General features: G+C 37.6%; 1 protein-coding gene across 3 annotated transcripts in view; it reads left to right on the forward strand.

The window, feature by feature from the left end:
- Positions 1-20,088, forward strand: part of PAN2 (PAN2-PAN3 deadenylation complex catalytic subunit PAN2) — a 127,309-nt gene that overhangs the window by 61,003 nt on the left and 46,218 nt on the right. For all 3 annotated transcript variants that reach the window (XM_081740457.1, XM_081740458.1, XM_081740456.1), the window contains exons 10-13: positions 5,528-5,758; positions 9,901-10,143; positions 14,351-14,606; positions 18,919-19,095. In XM_081740457.1, coding sequence (XP_081596583.1) covers positions 5,528-5,758; positions 9,901-10,143; positions 14,351-14,606; positions 18,919-19,095 — 907 coding nt within the window. The remainder of the gene's footprint in view (positions 1-5,527; positions 5,759-9,900; positions 10,144-14,350; positions 14,607-18,918; positions 19,096-20,088) is intronic.

Raw genomic sequence — 20,088 nt, forward strand, 5'->3', positions numbered from 1 at the left:
TCCACTCAAAGAAATCACGGTCCGATGTTTCGAAATTTGGATTATGTGTAACAAAATACATCGAATCCACACCCTGGGATCCACTGCACGTAACTATTTTTGAGTATATGTTACATGTATCCTTCCTATCTAAAATCGCTCAAATTTTCCACTCAAAGAAATCACGGTCCGAGGTTTCGAAATTTGGATTATGTGTAACAAAATACATCGAATCCACACCCTGGGATCCACTGCACGTAACTATTTTTGAGTATATGTTACATGTATCCTTCCTATCTAAAATCGCTCAAATTTTCCACTCAAAGAAATCATGGTCCGAGGTTTCGAAATTTGGATTATGTGTAACAAAATACATCGAATCCACACCCTGGGATCCACTGCACGTAACTATTTTTGAGTATATGTTACATGTATCCTTCCTATCTAAAATCGCTCAAATTTTCCACTCAAAGAAATCACGGTCCGAGGTTTCGAAATTTGGATTATGTGTAACAAAATACATCGAATCCACACCCTGGGATCCACTGCACGTAACTATTTTTGAGTATATGTTACATGTATCCTTTCTATCTAAAATCGCTCAAATTTTCCACTCAAAGAAATCACGGTCCGAGGTTTCGAAATTTGGATTATGTGTAACAAAATACATCGAATCCACACCCTGGGATCCACTGCACGTAACTATTTTTGAGTATATGTTACATGTATCCTTCCTATCTAAAATCGCTCAAATTTTCCACTCAAAGAAATCATGGTCCGAGGTTTCGAAATTTGGATTATGTGTAACAAAATACATCGAATCCACACCCTGGGATCCACTGCACGTAACTATTTTTGAGTATATGTTACATGTATCCTTCCTATCTAAAATCGCTCAAATTTTCCACTCAAAGAAATCACGGTCCGAGGTTTCGAAATTTGGATTATGTGTAACAAAATACATCGAATCCACACCCTGGGATCCACTGCACGTAACTATTTTTGAGTATATGTTACATGTATCCTTCCTATCTAAAATCGCTCAAATTTTCTACTCAAAGAAATCACGGTCCGAGGTTTCGAAATTTGGATTATGTGTAACAAAATACATCGAATCCACACCCTGGGATCCACTGCACGTAACTATTTTTGAGTATATGTTACATGTATCCTTCCTATCTAAAATCGCTCAAATTTTCCACTCAAAGAAATCACGGTCCGAGGTTTCGAAATTTGGATTATGTGTAACAAAATACATCGAATCCACACCCTGGGATCCACTGCACGTAACTATTTTTGAGTATATGTTACATGTATCCTTCCTATCTAAAATCGCTCAAATTTTCCACTCAAAGAAATCATGGTCCGAGGTTTCGAAATTTGGATTATGTGTAACAAAATACATCGAATCCACACCCTGGGATCCACTGCACGTAACTATTTTTGAGTATATGTTACATGTATCCTTCCTATCTAAAATCGCTCAAATTTTCCACTCAAAGAAATCACGGTCCGAGGTTTCGAAATTTGGATTATGTGTAACAAAATACATCGAATCCACACCCTGGGATCCACTGCACGTAACTATTTTTGAGTATATGTTACATGTATCCTTCCTATCTAAAATCGCTCAAATTTTCCACTCAAAGAAATCACGGTCCGAGGTTTCGAAATTTGGATTATGTGTAACAAAATACATCGAATCCACACCCTGGGATCCACTGCACGTAACTATTTTTGAGTATATGTTACATGTATCCTTCCTATCTAAAATCGCTCAAATTTTCTACTCAAAGAAATCACGGTCCGAGGTTTCGAAATTTGGATTATGTGTAACAAAATACATCGAATCCACACCCTGGGATCCACTGCACGTAACTATTTTTGAGTATATGTTACATGTATCCTTCCTATCTAAAATCGCTCAAATTTTCCACTCAAAGAAATCACGGTCCGAGGTTTCGAAATTTGGATTATGTGTAACAAAATACATCGAATCCACACCCTGGGATCCACTGCACGTAACTATTTTTGAGTATATGTTACATGTATCCTTCCTATCTAAAATCGCTCAAATTTTCCACTCAAAGAAATCACGGTCCGAGGTTTCGAAATTTGGATTATGTGTAACAAAATATGTCGAATCCACACCCTGGGATACTCTGCAATTAACTATTTTTGTGAATATCTTACATGTATCCTTCCTATCTAAAATCGCTCAAATTTTTCACTCATAAAAAAATTCACGGTCCGAGGTTTCGAAATTTGTATTATGTGTAACAAAATACGTCTAATCCACACCCTGGGATACTCTGCACGTAACTATTTTTGTGTATATGTTACATGTATCCTTCCTATCTAAAATCGCTTGTTTTTCGACCATTAAAAAGAAAAAAAAATGACGCGGTTGATCTTTCTGGGATTTCGAAATTTGGATTCGGTGCAACAAAATACATCGAACTCATATCCTGGTGCCCGGTGCAGAGAACTTTTTATTTTTGTGTGGGGCTGTGTTACTATTTTCGAATGTTGTCCAGTTCGTGCTTTCGTGGTAGAGTGCGTTTGTTTGATGCGTTGGTTTCAGCTTCATGTCACTGCAGATTTTTAAGATGTTACAAGGCGATTGAGCAGTCACTTGGTTTAAGAAATAGTATATTTGCGTCAAGAAGGTCAGAAGTGATGACGTAAGAAGATAATGCGCTAACAATACAGTTGAACGTGCATCCATTTATCCAGCAAGGGACCTCTTCGATTAAAAAATTAAAAAAGGAAAAAGGCAGCGAATAAAAGAACTAAATCATCAGTAACAAAACACTTTTCAAAAGTATTTAATAAGAAATCAGTTCATGACAAGTAAAAGGTTTTTGGATTTAATTATGAACGAAATTTACTCGATGAAAGGGTAGTCGCAGTCAGTCATATCATATCCTTTCAGGACACACTTGATTTTTGTATAAATACGTCAATATACTAAACGTTTATTTTTTTCTGTAAGATTTCATTTTACTTTTCCCGTTTCTTCCCGCATTCTCATTCCACTAGTTCTTCCATCTTTATTCACTTGTCTTAATCATCCGTCTTTCTTAGCCTAAAAAGCATAAGCGTAGGACGTTAAACTGGATGATTTCATATGATTTCTAATTTTTGCACCATTTTCGAACATTTTAAAATGTGCTTCGAAATTCAGCTAACATATTAACTCTTTACAAGAGTGTTGTAACATATTTTATATGCGTTATAAAAGCCACGGATTTAAACAGTTAATTCTTACTGGTCTACTAGATCGAGGTGTGTATAAAGTTATTGTAAAGAGCATGAAGAAAATAAAATCAAGCTGATTAAATCCAAAAGCCTCCAAACTTGAATTCTCATTGTGTGCTAAGCAAAATGACTCGTGGTACCATAATAATGGCCTTGCTTCGAACTTCAGAACAAGCACTGTTAGATTCGTTTGGTTATTGGGGGGGGGGGGCGGTGGCTCAGTGGTAGAGCGTTCACCTCTGGTGCTTGGGGTCCCGGGTTCGATCCCAGCCCCCGCCAAGTGAACTTTGTGGTGGACAAACACCGTGCTCGTGGGTTTTCTCGGGGTTCTCCCGTTTCCTCCCACTTTCTTCATTCCACCATTTCACTCATCTCTCACAATCACCGTCTCCTTTAGCCTAACCGGCATAACCGTGGGACGTAAAACTCAAAGATTTCATTTCATTTTCATTTTTTTTTTTTTTTTCGTTTGGTTATTGCTCGTCTTGTCAAACAAACATTTACAATCGAATCCACCTACATCAAAATTATAATACTGAATTCTACGTAACGTTTAATATTTAGTGACTGAAAAAAAAAGAAAGGAAGAAAAAAGAAAAAAGATTACGATAGGAAACTTACAATATTTCTGCTATTGTTTGGCTAATGCACGTACCTTGGGTGTACATAGTCCTAAGTTTGATTACCGGCGGGGGAGCATTCAACACATTACTGTAGTGTTGAATATGTATTCTATCTGTGCTTTTTTCTCTTCCATTAATTTATGTAAATAATTATTTGTTTTCGTAGGAATAAGCTTAAAATTTAAATGATACGATTTTACTGGTTTCTTTTTCAAGCTTCTTAACTGTGTCTTACTTTCTCAAAATGAAATTACATTATACATATATTTATTGAAAATAAATTCGATTATTAACACGTTGACTGCCTTGTGTATGGAATTTCATACATACGGCTCTCCCGAAAAGCGCCACGTGTATGATTTTCCATACACAAAATATATACTTCACTTTTGTCGTCTTTGTTTTATACGAGGTATGTATGCAATTACAGACATATGGCGTAGAAGTCAAAATTTATTGTTTACGCCGTGTATATGCTAAACCATACACAGAGGAAATCATACATTTGTATGCCTAAAATAAAGGCGAAAACAAAATATTACCGGCCAGCTGTTGCCAGTGGCGCACAGGTGATAACGTTCAACAGATATGGTGCCAGTCAAGGAGTTAAAATTATATACGAGGCGCATTCGGAAAGTAACTTCCGATTGCTGACTGTGCGTGAAGTTGTCAGGGCATTGCTACCACTTTTGCACAGACTTGCGCGGTAGATCAGTTTGCATCCAGTCGTAGTAGAGTGTAGTTTGCCTGGTCATTAGTTCCACTTTTGTAGCGTCTCAAAATGTGTGCTGCAATAGAAAACGCAGCCAAGTGCGAGGTGCGACCCAAGCAGCAATTCATCGGGAACTTTGTGCCGTGTATGGAGTAAGTGTGTTGAGTGAAGGAGTTGTTCGTGAATGGGTTCGTTCATTTAAAAATGGATAAACAAACATTCATGAGGAGTAGCAGACCATCAGTGGTCACTGGTGACCTCGTTTAGAAAATTGATGGAAAAGTTCGTGAAAATCGACGTTTCACAATCTCGGGGCTTCCCGATTATCATCTCTTCATGCATATGGGGAAGTGGCTTGGATCTCATAAGTGATGATAAGGAGCTGAAAGATACGGGTACAGGCTGCCTCAAGGCACAGGCGGGAGATATTTATGTTGATGGAATTTCTAAGCTAGTGCAGAGATATGATAAGTGTTTGAATGTTTATGGAAACTAGGTTGAAAAATAGAGCAAAAAAGTACTTTTCAGATGTATATAATAAATTCTTATTATTTACTTTGGTGTTTTTTTTTTAAAAAAAAAATCGGAGGTTACTTTCCGAACGGCCTTCGTATATATATTAAAAAAAATGTAATCTTCACGTAATAAAAGACGTCTACGTAGATTTGAAGGAAAAACTGGTGAAACCAAAGCATTAAAATTTCAGTTCATTCCAAGGAAAACAGAAAAATAATTTGCCATATAAATCAATGAGCTACAAAAATCAAACATGGCGCAGATATTCAACAGCGTTGAGCCTCACGTCTCATATAGCCTCAGCGCTAAACTTTAATGAAACATGAACTCGAAGTGAAGAGTTAAACTATAAACATGTTATTAATGTTTCTTGTTCAAAATATAACTGAATTTTATTTGAAACTGGTGTCTGTGTAAGAAATGAACGTAATTGTAGGTCCCGTACAAAATGGAGAAGCGAGGACGGATGCAGAAACCACTTTTCCAGGACTCTCAGTCGAAGAATAGTGAGTCACAGTGTATTGCTATTCCAAAACGGTACAGGAAGATTGAAGTGAAATATTCCAAGTTGGGGATGGATGATTTCGATTTTGATCAGTACAATAAAACTAGTTTCTCTGGATTGGAAGCCACTCTTCCCAATGCCTACTGTAATGCAATGCTTCAGGTATTGATATTTTTATTACTGTTACTTTTGCATTGTATTTTACAAGGAAACACAACTGAACACTTTGTTTTAGAATAATTTTGCAAGATATTCATCATAAATACAAGAAATAAAACTTAATGTTGTAATTTTAAATTATGTTTTTAGTACTAAGATAATTCAGTTCTGTACAAAGCTAATATCTCCTATTCAATTTTTCAGTGTTTATCCGTAAACATCTGACAAAAGCACTAGTATTAAGTATCTTAGAGGAGAAGAACTTCTGAATGACTATCATACATATTTTCATTTATAAATAGTGTATATTCCTTCACTTAAGCAGGGGTGCCCACAAAGGGGGGCTATGACGCAAACTGCGTCATTGAAATATTTGGGGGGGGTAAAAATCTATATAAATATGTTTGAGGGGGTGTAAAAATTAATTGAAAGGATTTTTTCATGGAAGAACACCTACGGATAGACAATTGAGGGGGGTGGGCACCACTGACTTAAGTACAGTAGCATCATTTCAGATTTTGCTTGAGGGGGGGCAAGATCCCCTACTCATATAAGAATTTCACGTTTTTTATTAGTATGTTAGTAAACAAATGATTAAAACATGTATTTCTCAAACTCAGGGAGGGGGATTGTCCCCTCTTGCCCTCCCTAAATGACACCCTTGCTTAAATATAAACAAATATTTTATAAGTAAGTAAATATAAATATTTTAAAATAGAGGGCTAGTATAAATGATTCATTCATTTTGAAAAGGCTATATTTTCCAAAATATTACACGTATACACATGAAAGATACATAAAAAGAATCACAAACTCACCAAGTTTATACACCTTCTACAAATGTTCAATATGTGCCCCTTTGGTGACAAGACACACACGTCCAGACGATACTCGAACTCATTCCATACATTTGCAGCATAGTCCTGTCAATTGTCTGCACTGATGCGTTCTTTGAGCTCGACTAAAGATTGTGGTAGTGTGGGTACTTAAACAATATCCTCACTCTCTCCACTTTTTCTTCTGACACTTTTAGTCAACTGTTGCTCTTCCCTTTACACAAGCAACCAGTGTCCTTGAATTGCCGATACCACCGCAAAATGCTTTTGTTTCTTTTCCATACTCTGGGGACCGCGGTGGCTCAGTGGTAGAGCGTTCACCTCTGATGCTTGGGGTCCCGGGTTCGATCCCAGACCCCGCCAAGTGAACTTTGTGGTGGACAAACACCATGTGCGTGGGGTTTCCTCGGGGTTCTCCCGTTTCCTCCCACTTTCTTCTTTCCACCATTTCATTCATTACTCATCAACACCGTATCCTTTAGCCTAACCGGCATAACCGTGGGAGGTAAAACTCAAAGATTTCATTTCATTTCATTTTCTTTTCCATACTCTGCTCTGAAGGCGCGTTGTACAGCTATAACAGACGAGCATCTGGCATATTCAAGCACACATTTTTTTTCCCTCCATTTTTGACATGTACTAACCTCGTACTACCACAGCGCCACCTAATCGGAAGGATAATGAGCTCGTGTTGCCACACAGTACATGGTGAGTTCCTTGTTCTTTTCGTGTATCTTTCATGTGTACGGAAAATATAGCCTTTTCAAAATATAAGGTTAGCATGAATGAATCCTTTATGCTAACCCTATATTACATATGACGCCTGTGTTATATGTATTGATACTCATGTTGTGCCGTACATCACCTGACGCGCTGAAATTTGTGTTAAGAACACGCCTGCTCTATCGCCATAAATTCTACTGCGTTTTAAAAGTTGGTGGTATTGAGTGTACGTATTAGGTGCCTGTTAAGTGTACTTATAACCGAGTGCTGGTCTTTTCGACGCTGTTGGAAAATGGAGAAGAAAAAGAACATGTCACGAAGGTCTCTGCCCGCTTTAAAATCTTTCAAACAGAAAAATAAGATGCAGGTAAATTTACATTTTTTTTTTTTAAATTTTATAGATAACATGTTTTGGATTTTTATGTTTGCGATCTAACTGCATTTTAAAGCAAAGAATTGCATATAAAATTTCGTGCTATTTGAAATTAAGCTTTCATGTAAGAAGCTAAATTCACAATTTTCAGATTTTTTTTTTTTTTTTTAATTGAAATTTTAGACACAAAATATTTTCAGTTTTACGGTGGTGTCAGACTACTGTGGCCCCACGTGGCGTACAGATGTTGTTCAACCTACGTTTGGCCGCTTTCGTTCCTTCCCCCTCCGGGCAGAATGAACTCACCCGACCTGGCTCGTGGCGTCCTGCAGTGTTGTGCACTGGCTTCCTGGGAACGAAGTTGTTTTTTCCGCGCGGACGACAATAACGCACAAAACAGGGCCATTGTTGTGAGTGTTGTGTTAAATTTGTTTCCAAGTGTGTGGGTTTTCGCTCTGTGACCAAAATGCTGCCCAAACTAAGCTGGTTTTGGGAAGGCTATGTTGCGGCTCTTTATGATGCCCACTTTAGTGTTTCTGTCATTAGAAAACAGTGCAAGAACAATAGTTGCAACATCAGTTTAAGTGGAATAAAAAATGTTATTAAAAAGTACAAGGGCAACCAAGCTCCATCATTTGAATCACCAACGAAGTTGTAGACTGAAGCCCCGGGTTCGATTCCCGATGAGGACACTCGGTCGAGAAAGTGTAACAGCTTTTTTAGGCCAGCCATCTTGAGTGAGGTTTTCCTGGGTTTCTCTCATTCCCACCAGGCAAATGCTGGGATGGTACCCAACATAATGGTCCCAGACAGCTTTCTTTCTTCCCCAATCCTTTCTTCATTTCCTTTCATCAGATATTATGCTCGCCGAAGGACGTCATCCCTTATATACGTGACGGGCTAAATGGCCTTAGATGCTGACAATCCAGAAATGTAATTCCTAATCCTAATAAATCTGTACTACTTAGCACTAATATGGAATCTGAATTGCTGAAAAAAAAAAACTAATGGACATTGGATAAAATTAATACGGATCAATTGTATTTACGGACGAAAGGAAATCCAATATGTACCAAAGAGGTATCAGTATTAAGCTTCGAATAAATAAATAAATAAATAAATAAATAAAGGTGAGGTAATTTTGAGTTTAACGTCTCGTTCAGCATCGAGGCTATGTGAGACGTGGAGCTACTGATTAACGTGGAATCCGAACCACGTGATCTCCCGCCGGGAATCGAATCCGGGTCTCCAACGCCGAAGGCGCGGACGCTAACCGCTTAGCGACGGAGGAACTAAAAAAAATAAATATACTAGGAATGTAAAAAAAAAAAAAAAAAAAAAATCTGAAAGAGTAATGATCTGTGTGTGGGGAGAATAACAGCGACTCGATCAAATCCCATAGAAAATCTCGCTATATTACAACAATAAAACGACCATTTTTCGAGATAGGAGAACTAATTGATTACAAAAATTGTTGATCTGTGATTTCAGGAAAATGTTATTTATTAGATTCAAAAAGAACCAGAGGATTCAAAGAACATCTGAAGTAGCATACAAAATATAACGTGATCAACCAAAAAATGTACGATCGTTTCCAAAGCTATACAGCTTTGGAGATGTCAACTTTTTGGATTTTCCGTAATACTAATTTAAACCCTGTGTTGCAGAATTACAGATGTGACAAAAATTGCTGTGGATATTGCCAGGTTTGAATGTCATGACTATTCGATATATACGAGATAAGTCAGTTTTATTTCAAAGTAAGGGAATTTTACAAAGTGGGTAGTGACAGTATTCTCAAGAAAATGCCTATCAAGAGAGAATTCATGAGGTGATAAATGTTTCTTTGAGAAGGAAGGTCTCATTTTCTTTCTTTCTTTCTTTCTTTTTCTTTCGTTAGTTACTACATGGCTTCGTTGTTGAAAAACCTCTGTCCTTGTTGACCAATTGAAAACTGAATTTCTTCGAGTGTTGCGATCATAATTTAGTTAAGTGTTGAAAGGTTAAAATCTCAACAGCTTCACGAAAGGCGAGTAGATTTAATGAATGCTGTAAGAAACAATAATCGTATCAAGCACAATCTTAATTTCTATGAGATGATGCTTAGTGAAGATAATTTTTGACCGTATTCTAGTATAATCTATAAAGGAATTGCTGTGTCCTGTTGATCAATGTTCTCACAAGTTACTAAATGCATTTGTCATTGTTTTCAGGTATTATTCTATATAGATGAAGTGCGTACTGTTTTGAAGTCACACCTGTGTATGAAAGAATTCTGTTTGGCATGTGAGTTGGGTTTCCTCTTTCATATGTTAGAAACGTCTCAAGGCTTTCCATGCCAAGCGAATAATTTCCTTCGAGCATTTCGAACTATTCCCGAAGCTGCAGCACTGGGTCTTATATTGGCAGATCAAACAGAATCTAAGAAGAAGACGAATCTTGTACGCTTAATACAGGTTAGTACGATTTTTTTTTAAAATTATTTATTTATTTATTTATGGTCCTGGTAAATTGTAGTAATGTAGTATGTGGTAATAAGACACTGACATAATATTCTGTTCATGGTCTCCTCTTTTTGTTTATTTTTTTTTTCTGTTCAGATGACAACCCATTAAGCTTTGTTGTGAGTTTTACTTGCGTCATAAGATTAAATGTTTTAGAAGCTGCAGTGCTCATCTGAAGTTTATTTACGAGGGCTGTGCAGAAAATAATAGACGTTCTGAAATAAATAAAGTAGCAGAATGAACAAACGAAATTGTATTATATACACTTGAAAGGTAGACTCTTAAGCTATTTTCCCACATAATCGCCAAAGACCAATTGCTTATTATACCGTGGCACAAGTTTTCCAATACCGTTGCGGTAGAAATCTGCTGCCTGCGATGTCAACCACTGGCTTATACCGGCATGCAGTTCGGCGTCACTATCAAAGCGTTGTGTGAAAAGCCATGTCTTCATCGCTGGGAGGAGATAATAGACGCTTGGCGCCAAATCTGGGCTATATGGTGGGTGATCGAACACCTCCCATCCAAAACCACCCAAGAGCTCTCGGTCTTCATCGTGAACATTGGAACGGTCATTTTTTTTTTAAATCAATGCACTTTTGCCTCATTCAACCTTCGCGCATTATTCCATATTCGTACATTTCACACAATTGACGATGGATTTCAGTTGTCTTGTGGTCTTTTGCCAACAAAAACCTAATCACAGTGTAACGTTATATTTTATATTTCAACTTGTTACATTTATAGCCCACAGTTCGAATCACAAAAATCGCTAAATACGATTAAACACCTGAATGGTTCTGAGTTTTATTCTTCTTATTATATGTATATTTATTATGTTGCCATAGCAACAACAGACAAATACCTATCCTCTTTTCAACAACTAACTGACATTACCTCATTCTCTATATAAAATCAACATATATATTCTACATTTTCTTCTTCTTCTTATCAACAAATTGTGCACTTTTAAGCGCCGTCGCCCGAAATAACTACAAGAAAATGGAAGTAATTTATAGATTAGATATATACAATCTCGTTGTAACAGAACGCACCTCATACGAGGCGTGATTTTTTGTTGCAGCGTACATTGTAACAAGTCACAGAAAGCACAACTGGATGCGTACTGAATGTGACAATGTTTTAACACCAAGATGGTGACTCTAGCTCCGCCCATTGCCGCGATAGAACAAAACGTGTGGTAAATTCTGCACAGCCCTCGTATTTTAAAATGGTCCTGTATATTTTAGCTTAATAAAATTATATACGTCAATAGCGAAAGAAATCGAGCAGTTTCATAAAATATAAAAGTCAATGGTGATACAATACTGCTTCCCGGTCGTAGCACACAAAATACTTGAATTTTAAATCTGCAAGTAGTTGCTTGTGTATGCTACTAGTTTAATCAGAACACTGAAATCGACTATACATAAAGTGTATTTACTACTAGTTGTTGTTAACTTACATGGCGAGAGAAAACTAGTTCGTTTTAAAACATTTAAAAATGGAAAAGTAAACTTAATATGCAGTTGCATTTGGTTACAATATGAATTAGGAAATGAAGTTTTGAGCAAAAAATGTTAACTTCGTTCACTACGTTCCCGTTTCTTAACGCCAGTTTCAATTTAGCATTTAATGAAAAGCTCCATAAGAACATATTTAAAACCAACTCCATCTGTAGAAGAACTTTTTTTCTTTAAACGTAGTTTTCATTACTTTCTAAATTATTATGAAATTTTCTTTCGCTACCTAAACTACTCTATACTGAACATATGAACTGCTATGCAGGTTTTAACTTAAGTAGCAGTGGGCACGAAAAGCGCAATCTTCAAAATGTTGATTATATATATATATATATATATATATAGGGTGAGGCAGAGTAATGTTAACATTAACATCACGAGAAATTACAAGGCAAGGATTTGGTTATGGGATTTCAATTTGGCATCCATCCCCCTCAACGCACTTGTGGAGTCTCCATTGTTAATTGTATGGCCCTCTGAACCATTTGGGCAGGGATAGCACCGATGACCTGAGTGATGCGGTGCTTTAGGTCGTCCAAGTTGCTAGGTTTGCTTGCATAGACGTGATCCTTGATCATGCCCCTCAACCAAACATCACATGGCATCAGGTCGGGGAAACGTGCTGGCCATGGGGGAGGACCACGTCTATCAATTCAACGTTTATCGAACCTGTCGTTCAGGTAATCCCAAACCATGTGACTGTAGTGGGCAGGGGTGCCGTGTTGCTGAAAGTACCTACCTTCGCTGGAGAAAGGCAAGTGGCGCGTTCTTCTCCATGAACATGCTGAGCATGGCAAGGCAGTTCTCTCCCCTGATGGTCTCTTCTTCAAAAAAGAAGACTCCAATCACTCAAAATTTCCTCACTGCACACCAAACGTTCACCTTAGGAGAATCCCGCATGTGTTTGGGATCCTACCATTGTCAGACATGAAAGTGCATTCTGTATGGACCAGGCCGTGAATTTTTCTTGTACGATGCTTGGAAACTGAAAAACCTCCATCCAGGCCGCTATTTTGCTTTTTTCCGTAATGGAATATCGGCACGCTGTGGTTTAATCTTCAAAACGAAAACAAAAAGAACACCCATTTAATGTTAACATCTTTTTGCCTCACCCTGTATATAGAGGGTGTTTCAAATCAACACCGACAATGTTTACGAGGTGATTCCTGACACCAAGATAAGACGAAAAGTATAAACAAACCTGGGTGCACAAATGCTTCTTTTCGGAGTTATAGGCTGCCAAAAACGTGAAAAAATTAACTTTTAAGCTCCATAGCTCCAATACTATGGGACCTACCGTAGTCGGGTCAAGACTTCATTTAAGAACTAGTATGCACCCTATTCAAATATCCATGTTTCTGAATCCTGCGGTACATCCGCAACAATTTTTACAGATATAGTTTGTGTGTACTTCAAATTATATTCCCGTAGCCAAACTGCTTCTATAAAAATTGTTGCGTAAGTATCTTAGGGTTCTGAAACATGTATTTTTGGATAGCGCACATATTAGTTCCTAAGTGAAATCTTCACCCTACTACGGTAAGTCCCGTAGTTTTGGAGCTATAGACCTTTAAACTTGACTTTTTCATGTTTTCGGCAGCCTATAACTCCGAAAGAAAGCATTTGTGCACCCAGGTTGGTCTATACTTTTTGTCTTATCTTGGTGTCAGGAATCACCTCCCAAGCGTTGTCGGTGTTGTTTTGAATACAGGGTGTTTCAGATAAAACGTCCAGTGCTTATAAATCAAAAACGGCTGGGAAAAAAAAGATGAAACAAAACCTGAGGCAGGAAAATGTCATAGGGCACATCACATGGTGTTGTTGTGGTGACCCCCAGGGCCCTTCTTGAAGGGGGCCCAGGGGCCAACTTCAAATTTTCAAATGGGAACATGCACTGAATCACACCTCATTCGGTAGTCCTTGAAAAACGAAACAACTTTTGCAGGAAACAATTTTCAATTTGGGCCACGGTTTTCAAAATGACCGCAAAAAGTGGTTCCTGTATCAGACAAAACGTCCAGTGCTTATAAATCAAAAACGGCTGAGAACAAAAGGATGAAACAAAAACTGAGATAGGAAAGTGTCATAGGGAACATCACATGAACCCACAGAACCTACTTTTTGCGGCCATTTTGAAAACGGGGGCCGAAATCAAAAATTGTTTCCTACAAAAGTTGTTTCGTTTTTCAAGAACTATCGAATGAGGTGTGATTCAGTAAATGTTCCCATCTGGAAATTTGAAGTTGGCCCTTGGGCCCTCTTAGAGAAGGGTGCTGGAGGTCACCACAACACCGCCATGTGATGTGCTCTATGACATTTTCCTATCTCATTTTTTGTTTCATCTTTTTATTCCCAGCCGTTTCTGATTTATAAGCACTGAACGTTTTATCTGAAACACCCTGTATATATATATATATATATATATATATATATATATATATATATATATATATATATATATATATATATATATATATATATATATATATATATATATGTGTGTGTGTGTGTGTGTGTGTGTGTGTGTGTGTGTGTGTGTGTGTGTGTGTGTGTGTGTGTGTGTGTCTGTGTGTGTGTGTGTGTGTGTGTGTATTCTTCAAAATTCATTATTAAATCATTTGTGTTGTTAATTTCAGAGCTGGAATCGATTTATCCTTCATCAGATTCACTATGAACTTCTAGATGCGTGGAAGAAACAACAACAAAGAGAATCGCAAGCATTGGCTGAAAACATTTTGTTCCGAACATTCCCAAATACTTTCATTGAAACGTACGCACATGCTGTGCAGAAAAATATAGCATTGGAAGCTCCATTGATACCTGAAGCATATGAAGTTCCTCCTCCACCCCCTCCTGAGCTCCCACCTGAGATCAAAGATGGCTTCGAAGATGGTAAATATATGTGGATTCCTGCAGGTTAGCAGTAACAATCAATATCTACAAATTAGCTTGATTCAGGGAATGCTGCAGATTTGCCTCAAACAGTACTCTCACCTGCTTGTTTGTTTCGAACAGTTAGTGTATAGTTTTATGATTATATCGTTTAATTACATAGAGTTTGTTGCGTGTACTTTAATACAGCTTAATTAACTGTACTGTTTTGCGCATTTCTGTTAGTTTAATCAAGCGTTTGTGCGTTTGTTTGTTGCTGTTTATAACAGATGTTACTACTTAATTTTTGTCCGTTACTTTATAATTTCAGTTATGTTGAGACCTTACTATATTTTATTTTTACACTGAATGCTTACTGAATTGCGACCATCCTTCCACACGAAAAAGTGTAGCCAGCTGATTACATGACCACCCCTACTTGTAGTATGACAGAGAAAGAACACACTCGAGGCTACATGTTTTCAGATAGTACACTGTTATAATAGAAAATGGGCAAGATTTATCTGCATTTTAATAGAACATGGGTATCCGAGAAATAGATGCGTTAATAACCCAGACAGCAATACTTGTCGGACGCGCCTGTTCCTGTGTAGTGAAGGTGTACAAGGAGTGGGAAGAAAATGGGGGTAAGGGTCTCCAAGGGACGGAACTAGAGAGGCGTACGGAAGTTCAAAACGTGGGGTGAGCGTAGCGTCAAACAGCTCATGACAGCCAAACTAACCATCATTGTCGGAGAATTACGTGTTCAATACAATGGTGGATGCAAACATCCATATCCCATGCAACTATACGGCGTACACTGACACGCATGCAGTTCCACAGCACATAACCCGCTCGTCACTCACTCCTTACGACTCGTCGTGTTTGGGCACAGGAAGACGCTAATTGGTCTATTAATAATTTGAAGTACTCAGATTGTAAAAGGGTATGTTGATTCGATAAATCACTGTACTACTACTCTCGGACGGGCGTATGCATGTATGGCACCAACAGCATGAAACTATGGATCCTCTGTGCATGGTACGTACTGTACAGGCAGGTGAGGGCGGGTGTGTGGTTTGGGGATGATGCTGTTGGCATGGACTGGGACTGTTGGTGCGCATAGACCACAGCGAGACATTTGTTGTGTACCTGCAAATGTTACAGAATCGCGTACATCCTACAATGCAACATTTCTACCTACACGAAGACATTTTTCAGGACGATAATGCATGGTACCACCAAGCCTATTTGCGTGGCTTAAGGAACATTCCACGGAGCTACAGCATATAAATTGGCCCCTTAAGTTACCGAATCTTAACCCTATAGAACATTTACGGAATGTTGCGGAACGAACTCTTTGCACCAACATCTGTGGGCTCATTGTGGGATGCCATCAGGAATATATGGTGTGAGATCCCGTGGAAACATATCAGCAACTACTAGAATAGTTGCTACGCCGCATCGAGGCCGTCCTCTGAGCGAAAAGTGGACCAACAAAGTATTTAGTTCAATTCAATGGTCGCAATTCACTGAGCGTTCAGTGTAATAAAGAATCAAATAATGACTAAATATCGTCAAATTGGTCAGAATAATATTATTTTGAGTTCTGTAGTTGCCACCTGAGGTAGATATACTTTTGTCGCTAATTTCGGCGTGAATGGTTCAATTTGAATAGAGTTGCGGTAATTTAATAGAAAAATGTGGTTTTCTGCATTAGAGGAAACCTACTGAATGTTTACCCTTCAGATTTTATGCTGAAACTGTCAGTAACTTTAACAGTCACATCTGGTGTTTAACAAATTCTTGAACTTCAAGACTTTTCCCACTTGCCTAGAGCTTTGTTCACAGATGATAAAAATATGATTAAAGGAAATAAACTCTGGTAAAGAGAGTAAAGACGTGAAACTTATATTTATCAATGAATGCATGATAGTAGTTGAACGGTTAGAATTTATTACTACGTAGTCTGTATGAGTACAAAACAGTTACTTAATAATCTTTATAAACGATTCAGAGAGAGGCCGAGCTTCTGCTGTTTGTGGTTCTCTCTTTCAGAAATTATTTACATATTATAGGATGGCGGGTAAATACTTAATATATGTAGATAGCACAAAATTACATGAGGTTATAAATACTTAAATAAGTTCGTAATAATAATAACAATAATAATAATAATAATAATAATGACACAATAACATGGTATTGTCTCAATTTTCAAATACTCTTTTAGCTGTCTTTCAAATTTGCTAAAATTTGCAGTTCTCTGATACTCAGCTGTAAGGCGTTCCAGGCCTTAATACATCGGTACCTCATACTTTTGATACCATAATGTAATCGTAGTCTTGGTTTTTCAAGTTCTTTGTTTGTTTTTGCACGTATACTAACTGAGTGCTTTATTTCAACAAATTTCGGTGAAAATATAATTGGATCTTTCTTGAGGATTCTGTACATTACGCAAACTGATGGCAAACAATATCAATATTCTAGGCTTTAATTACTCTCCCATGCCCCAAGTATGTGAGGTATATACCCTATCATATGCCAAGTGTATGTGGTTTTAACCTCATCCATATTTTTTGAGGTTCAACCAAAAATCTGTTCCTCTGGGAAGCAGTAAACATTCTCATTTTTTTCTTTTATTCCTTAACTGCAATTTATACTTTTAAAATATATTAGTCCTCAGGTGTTGTACAAGTTAAAGCTCAGAAGAAGGATTAAGTTAACGTTCGTTTACATTAAGTTGTGTTGTATAATTGCGAAACTTACTTTATATATATATATATTTGTGTGCTTGATACTAATTACTGTAGAAATTGAGGTAATAGCATGTTAGCTTCGTTACTAATTGCCATCAACGTGTTTTAAAAATACAGTGAAACCTCTCTTAACGGACATCTCTACATCTCTATAATGACAGTTTTTGTACCGGCAAAAATATATGTTCTCTTACGGAACAAAACCCTCCCTTTTACGGACGCTCAGAGATACGTACGCGGACAGTCCTTTTTTCCCCAAACGTTTCAACAACCTATTCATAATTATTCTCGATTCTGCGATATATTACAGTAGACAGAAAAGTTTTTTTCTCTACATGTGTATTTATCATGAGTTTAGACCTGGTGAACCATCAAACAGAACAGCTTCAAGCTGAACTTGAAATTATTCTTTTTTCTACCCGCAATATACTGCTTTCTGGTGGAAACCTTCAATAAGCAATAACACTCATTCAGGGTTAGTCGTAATGCCAAAAATTCTATGCGAAAGGTCTTGGCTCTTTCCCTACAATTTCATAGATAACAAAACAAATTTCAACAAGCAGTGTTTCCTCCTTTCCTGGCATCCTTTTTCACTTTCTCTAAGAAGATATTCTTTTGTGGTTGGGGCTGGGTCAATAAACGTATGCACTTCCAATAACTTGCCTTTTCATCTGTCCCGCCAGCGAAGATACCGCGCCAGTACATAAACGTACACAGTTACAGTCAAATTTCGACCAGAAACTAGTGTCCGTAGAATGTACACGCCAGACAGCTATTGCAGACTTTTCCCCAAGAAATTCATAGTTGTTGAGTTTGTTCTCCACATTTTCAATATTTAATAATATTGCATGTTCTTATAAACTTATTTTTTCTTTTAGTATAGGCGGTATATGAATTAATGGATTTTCTTACAAGATTATGACATGTATTTAAGAAAATTACCATACACGCATTATCTTTTGCAGTATATGAATATATTAACACATCCCTCAGCAATAGTATTTTTAACAGAAATGAATTTCTCCTTCATCCCTTCCAGTAATTCAAATACGTACTAAATAGAGTATTTTCATATTGAACTATTAGCCGGATCTGAAAGAAATTTGGTGAGCAAGTAGCCCTTGCTCTAAGGAGTTAGATATCGCTGTACTGAGTTTCCTGGTTTGGCCAGAGACAGATTCGTGTCATCTTATATTTGGTTCTTTATTTCTCGGTAACTATTGGCCGGATCTGAACGAAATTTGGTGGGCAAGTAACCCTTGCTCTAAGAAATTAGATACCGCTGTATTTGGTGGCTGAGATCGCTCAAAGACAGTTTTTTTTAAAAAGCCAATAATAATGTAGAATTTTAGCACGAAACTGAAACAGAAATGCACTTTAGCAGGTAAAGTGTCATTAAAAACTACGAGTATATATAAACTACAATTTTCATCAAACAAGGGTCTCTATAATACTGAAATTGAAAACTAATTTGTAAGAGATATGACCATTTATTTCTGTTTTAATAATCAAAAGCTATTACATAAATTGCTTTGTTGCATGGTTTAGAATTGTATTTTTTGGAATTCGTGCAGGGTCTAGGCAAGAAGAAGAAAGAGCAGAAGAGGGAAGCCAAGAAGAGGAAACGGATATCAGTCGTCTGTTTGGAATGAAGCAAATGAACATTAACAAATGTGTGAAGTGTGGAGAAGAACACAACAAAGAAACCGTGCTACTATTATGCAATTTGATATACCCTAGTTTGTCATCAGGTAATGCTAGAATATTAATACTAATACAGTAGTATAATATTGAAGAATGTAAGTATTTTATGACCCACGATTATGCCCTTTAGGCTAAAAAAAAGGGGGGGCTGCGGTGGCTCAGTGGTAGAGCGAGCGTTCACCTCTGGTGCATGCGAACCTAGATTCAATCCCAGCTCGCGCCAGGTGAACTTTGTGGTTGACAAACACCGTGTGTGTGGGTTTTCTCGGGGTTCTCCCATTTCCTTCATTTCACCATTTCATTCATTTCTCATCGTCACCATCTCCTTTAACATAGCCGGCATAATTGTGGGACGTAAAACTTAAAGATTTCATTTCATTTCATTTTCCCTTTAGACTAAGGGGCCGCATTGTCTCAGTGGTAGAGCGTTCACCTCTGGCGCTTGGTTCGATCTCAGCTCGCGCCAAGTGAACTTTGTGGTGGACAAACACCGTGGGCGTGGGTTTCCTCGGGGGTTGTCCCGTTTCCTCATACCTTCTTCATTCCTCCATTTCAGTCATTTCTCATCATCACCGTCTCCTTTAGCCTAGCCAGCAAAAAACGTGGGACGTAAAACTTAAAAATTTCATTTTTGTTATTGTTGCCATTTTGTGTTAAGTTTAGATTTTCTTCCTTTCAGAAAGTGTGTGTGGGGGGGGGAGGGGGCTTTAAAAATCAAGAAATGTCAATGTCATTTATCGTTTTATATGTAAAGTCTTAGACGAAAGAAGATTTTTTTCTGAGAAGTGAGGTGAACTGGTGGAGGCAAATTCCCTGACATGAGTCAGCCATGCCAACTTAGTGATTTTTTCACTACATCTGGTGGTTTGGTGATTAGTGTCTGTAATTAGAAAAACTTTTACATAGTAGTGGTTATTGAAGGATGTAGCAGGAAGCGAACTAGGGATCCCACACTAGGGCAGTCTGCCACTAAGACACGTTGCCTGTCTTAAAATAAGCTTAATTAAAATAATGATTAATATATTTGTATAAGATATAAA

This window comes from Thermobia domestica, chromosome 15 (assembly GCF_964235325.1).
Source record: "Thermobia domestica chromosome 15, izTheDome1.hap1.1, whole genome shotgun sequence".
Classification (NCBI taxonomy): domain Eukaryota; kingdom Metazoa; phylum Arthropoda; class Insecta; order Zygentoma; family Lepismatidae; genus Thermobia; species Thermobia domestica.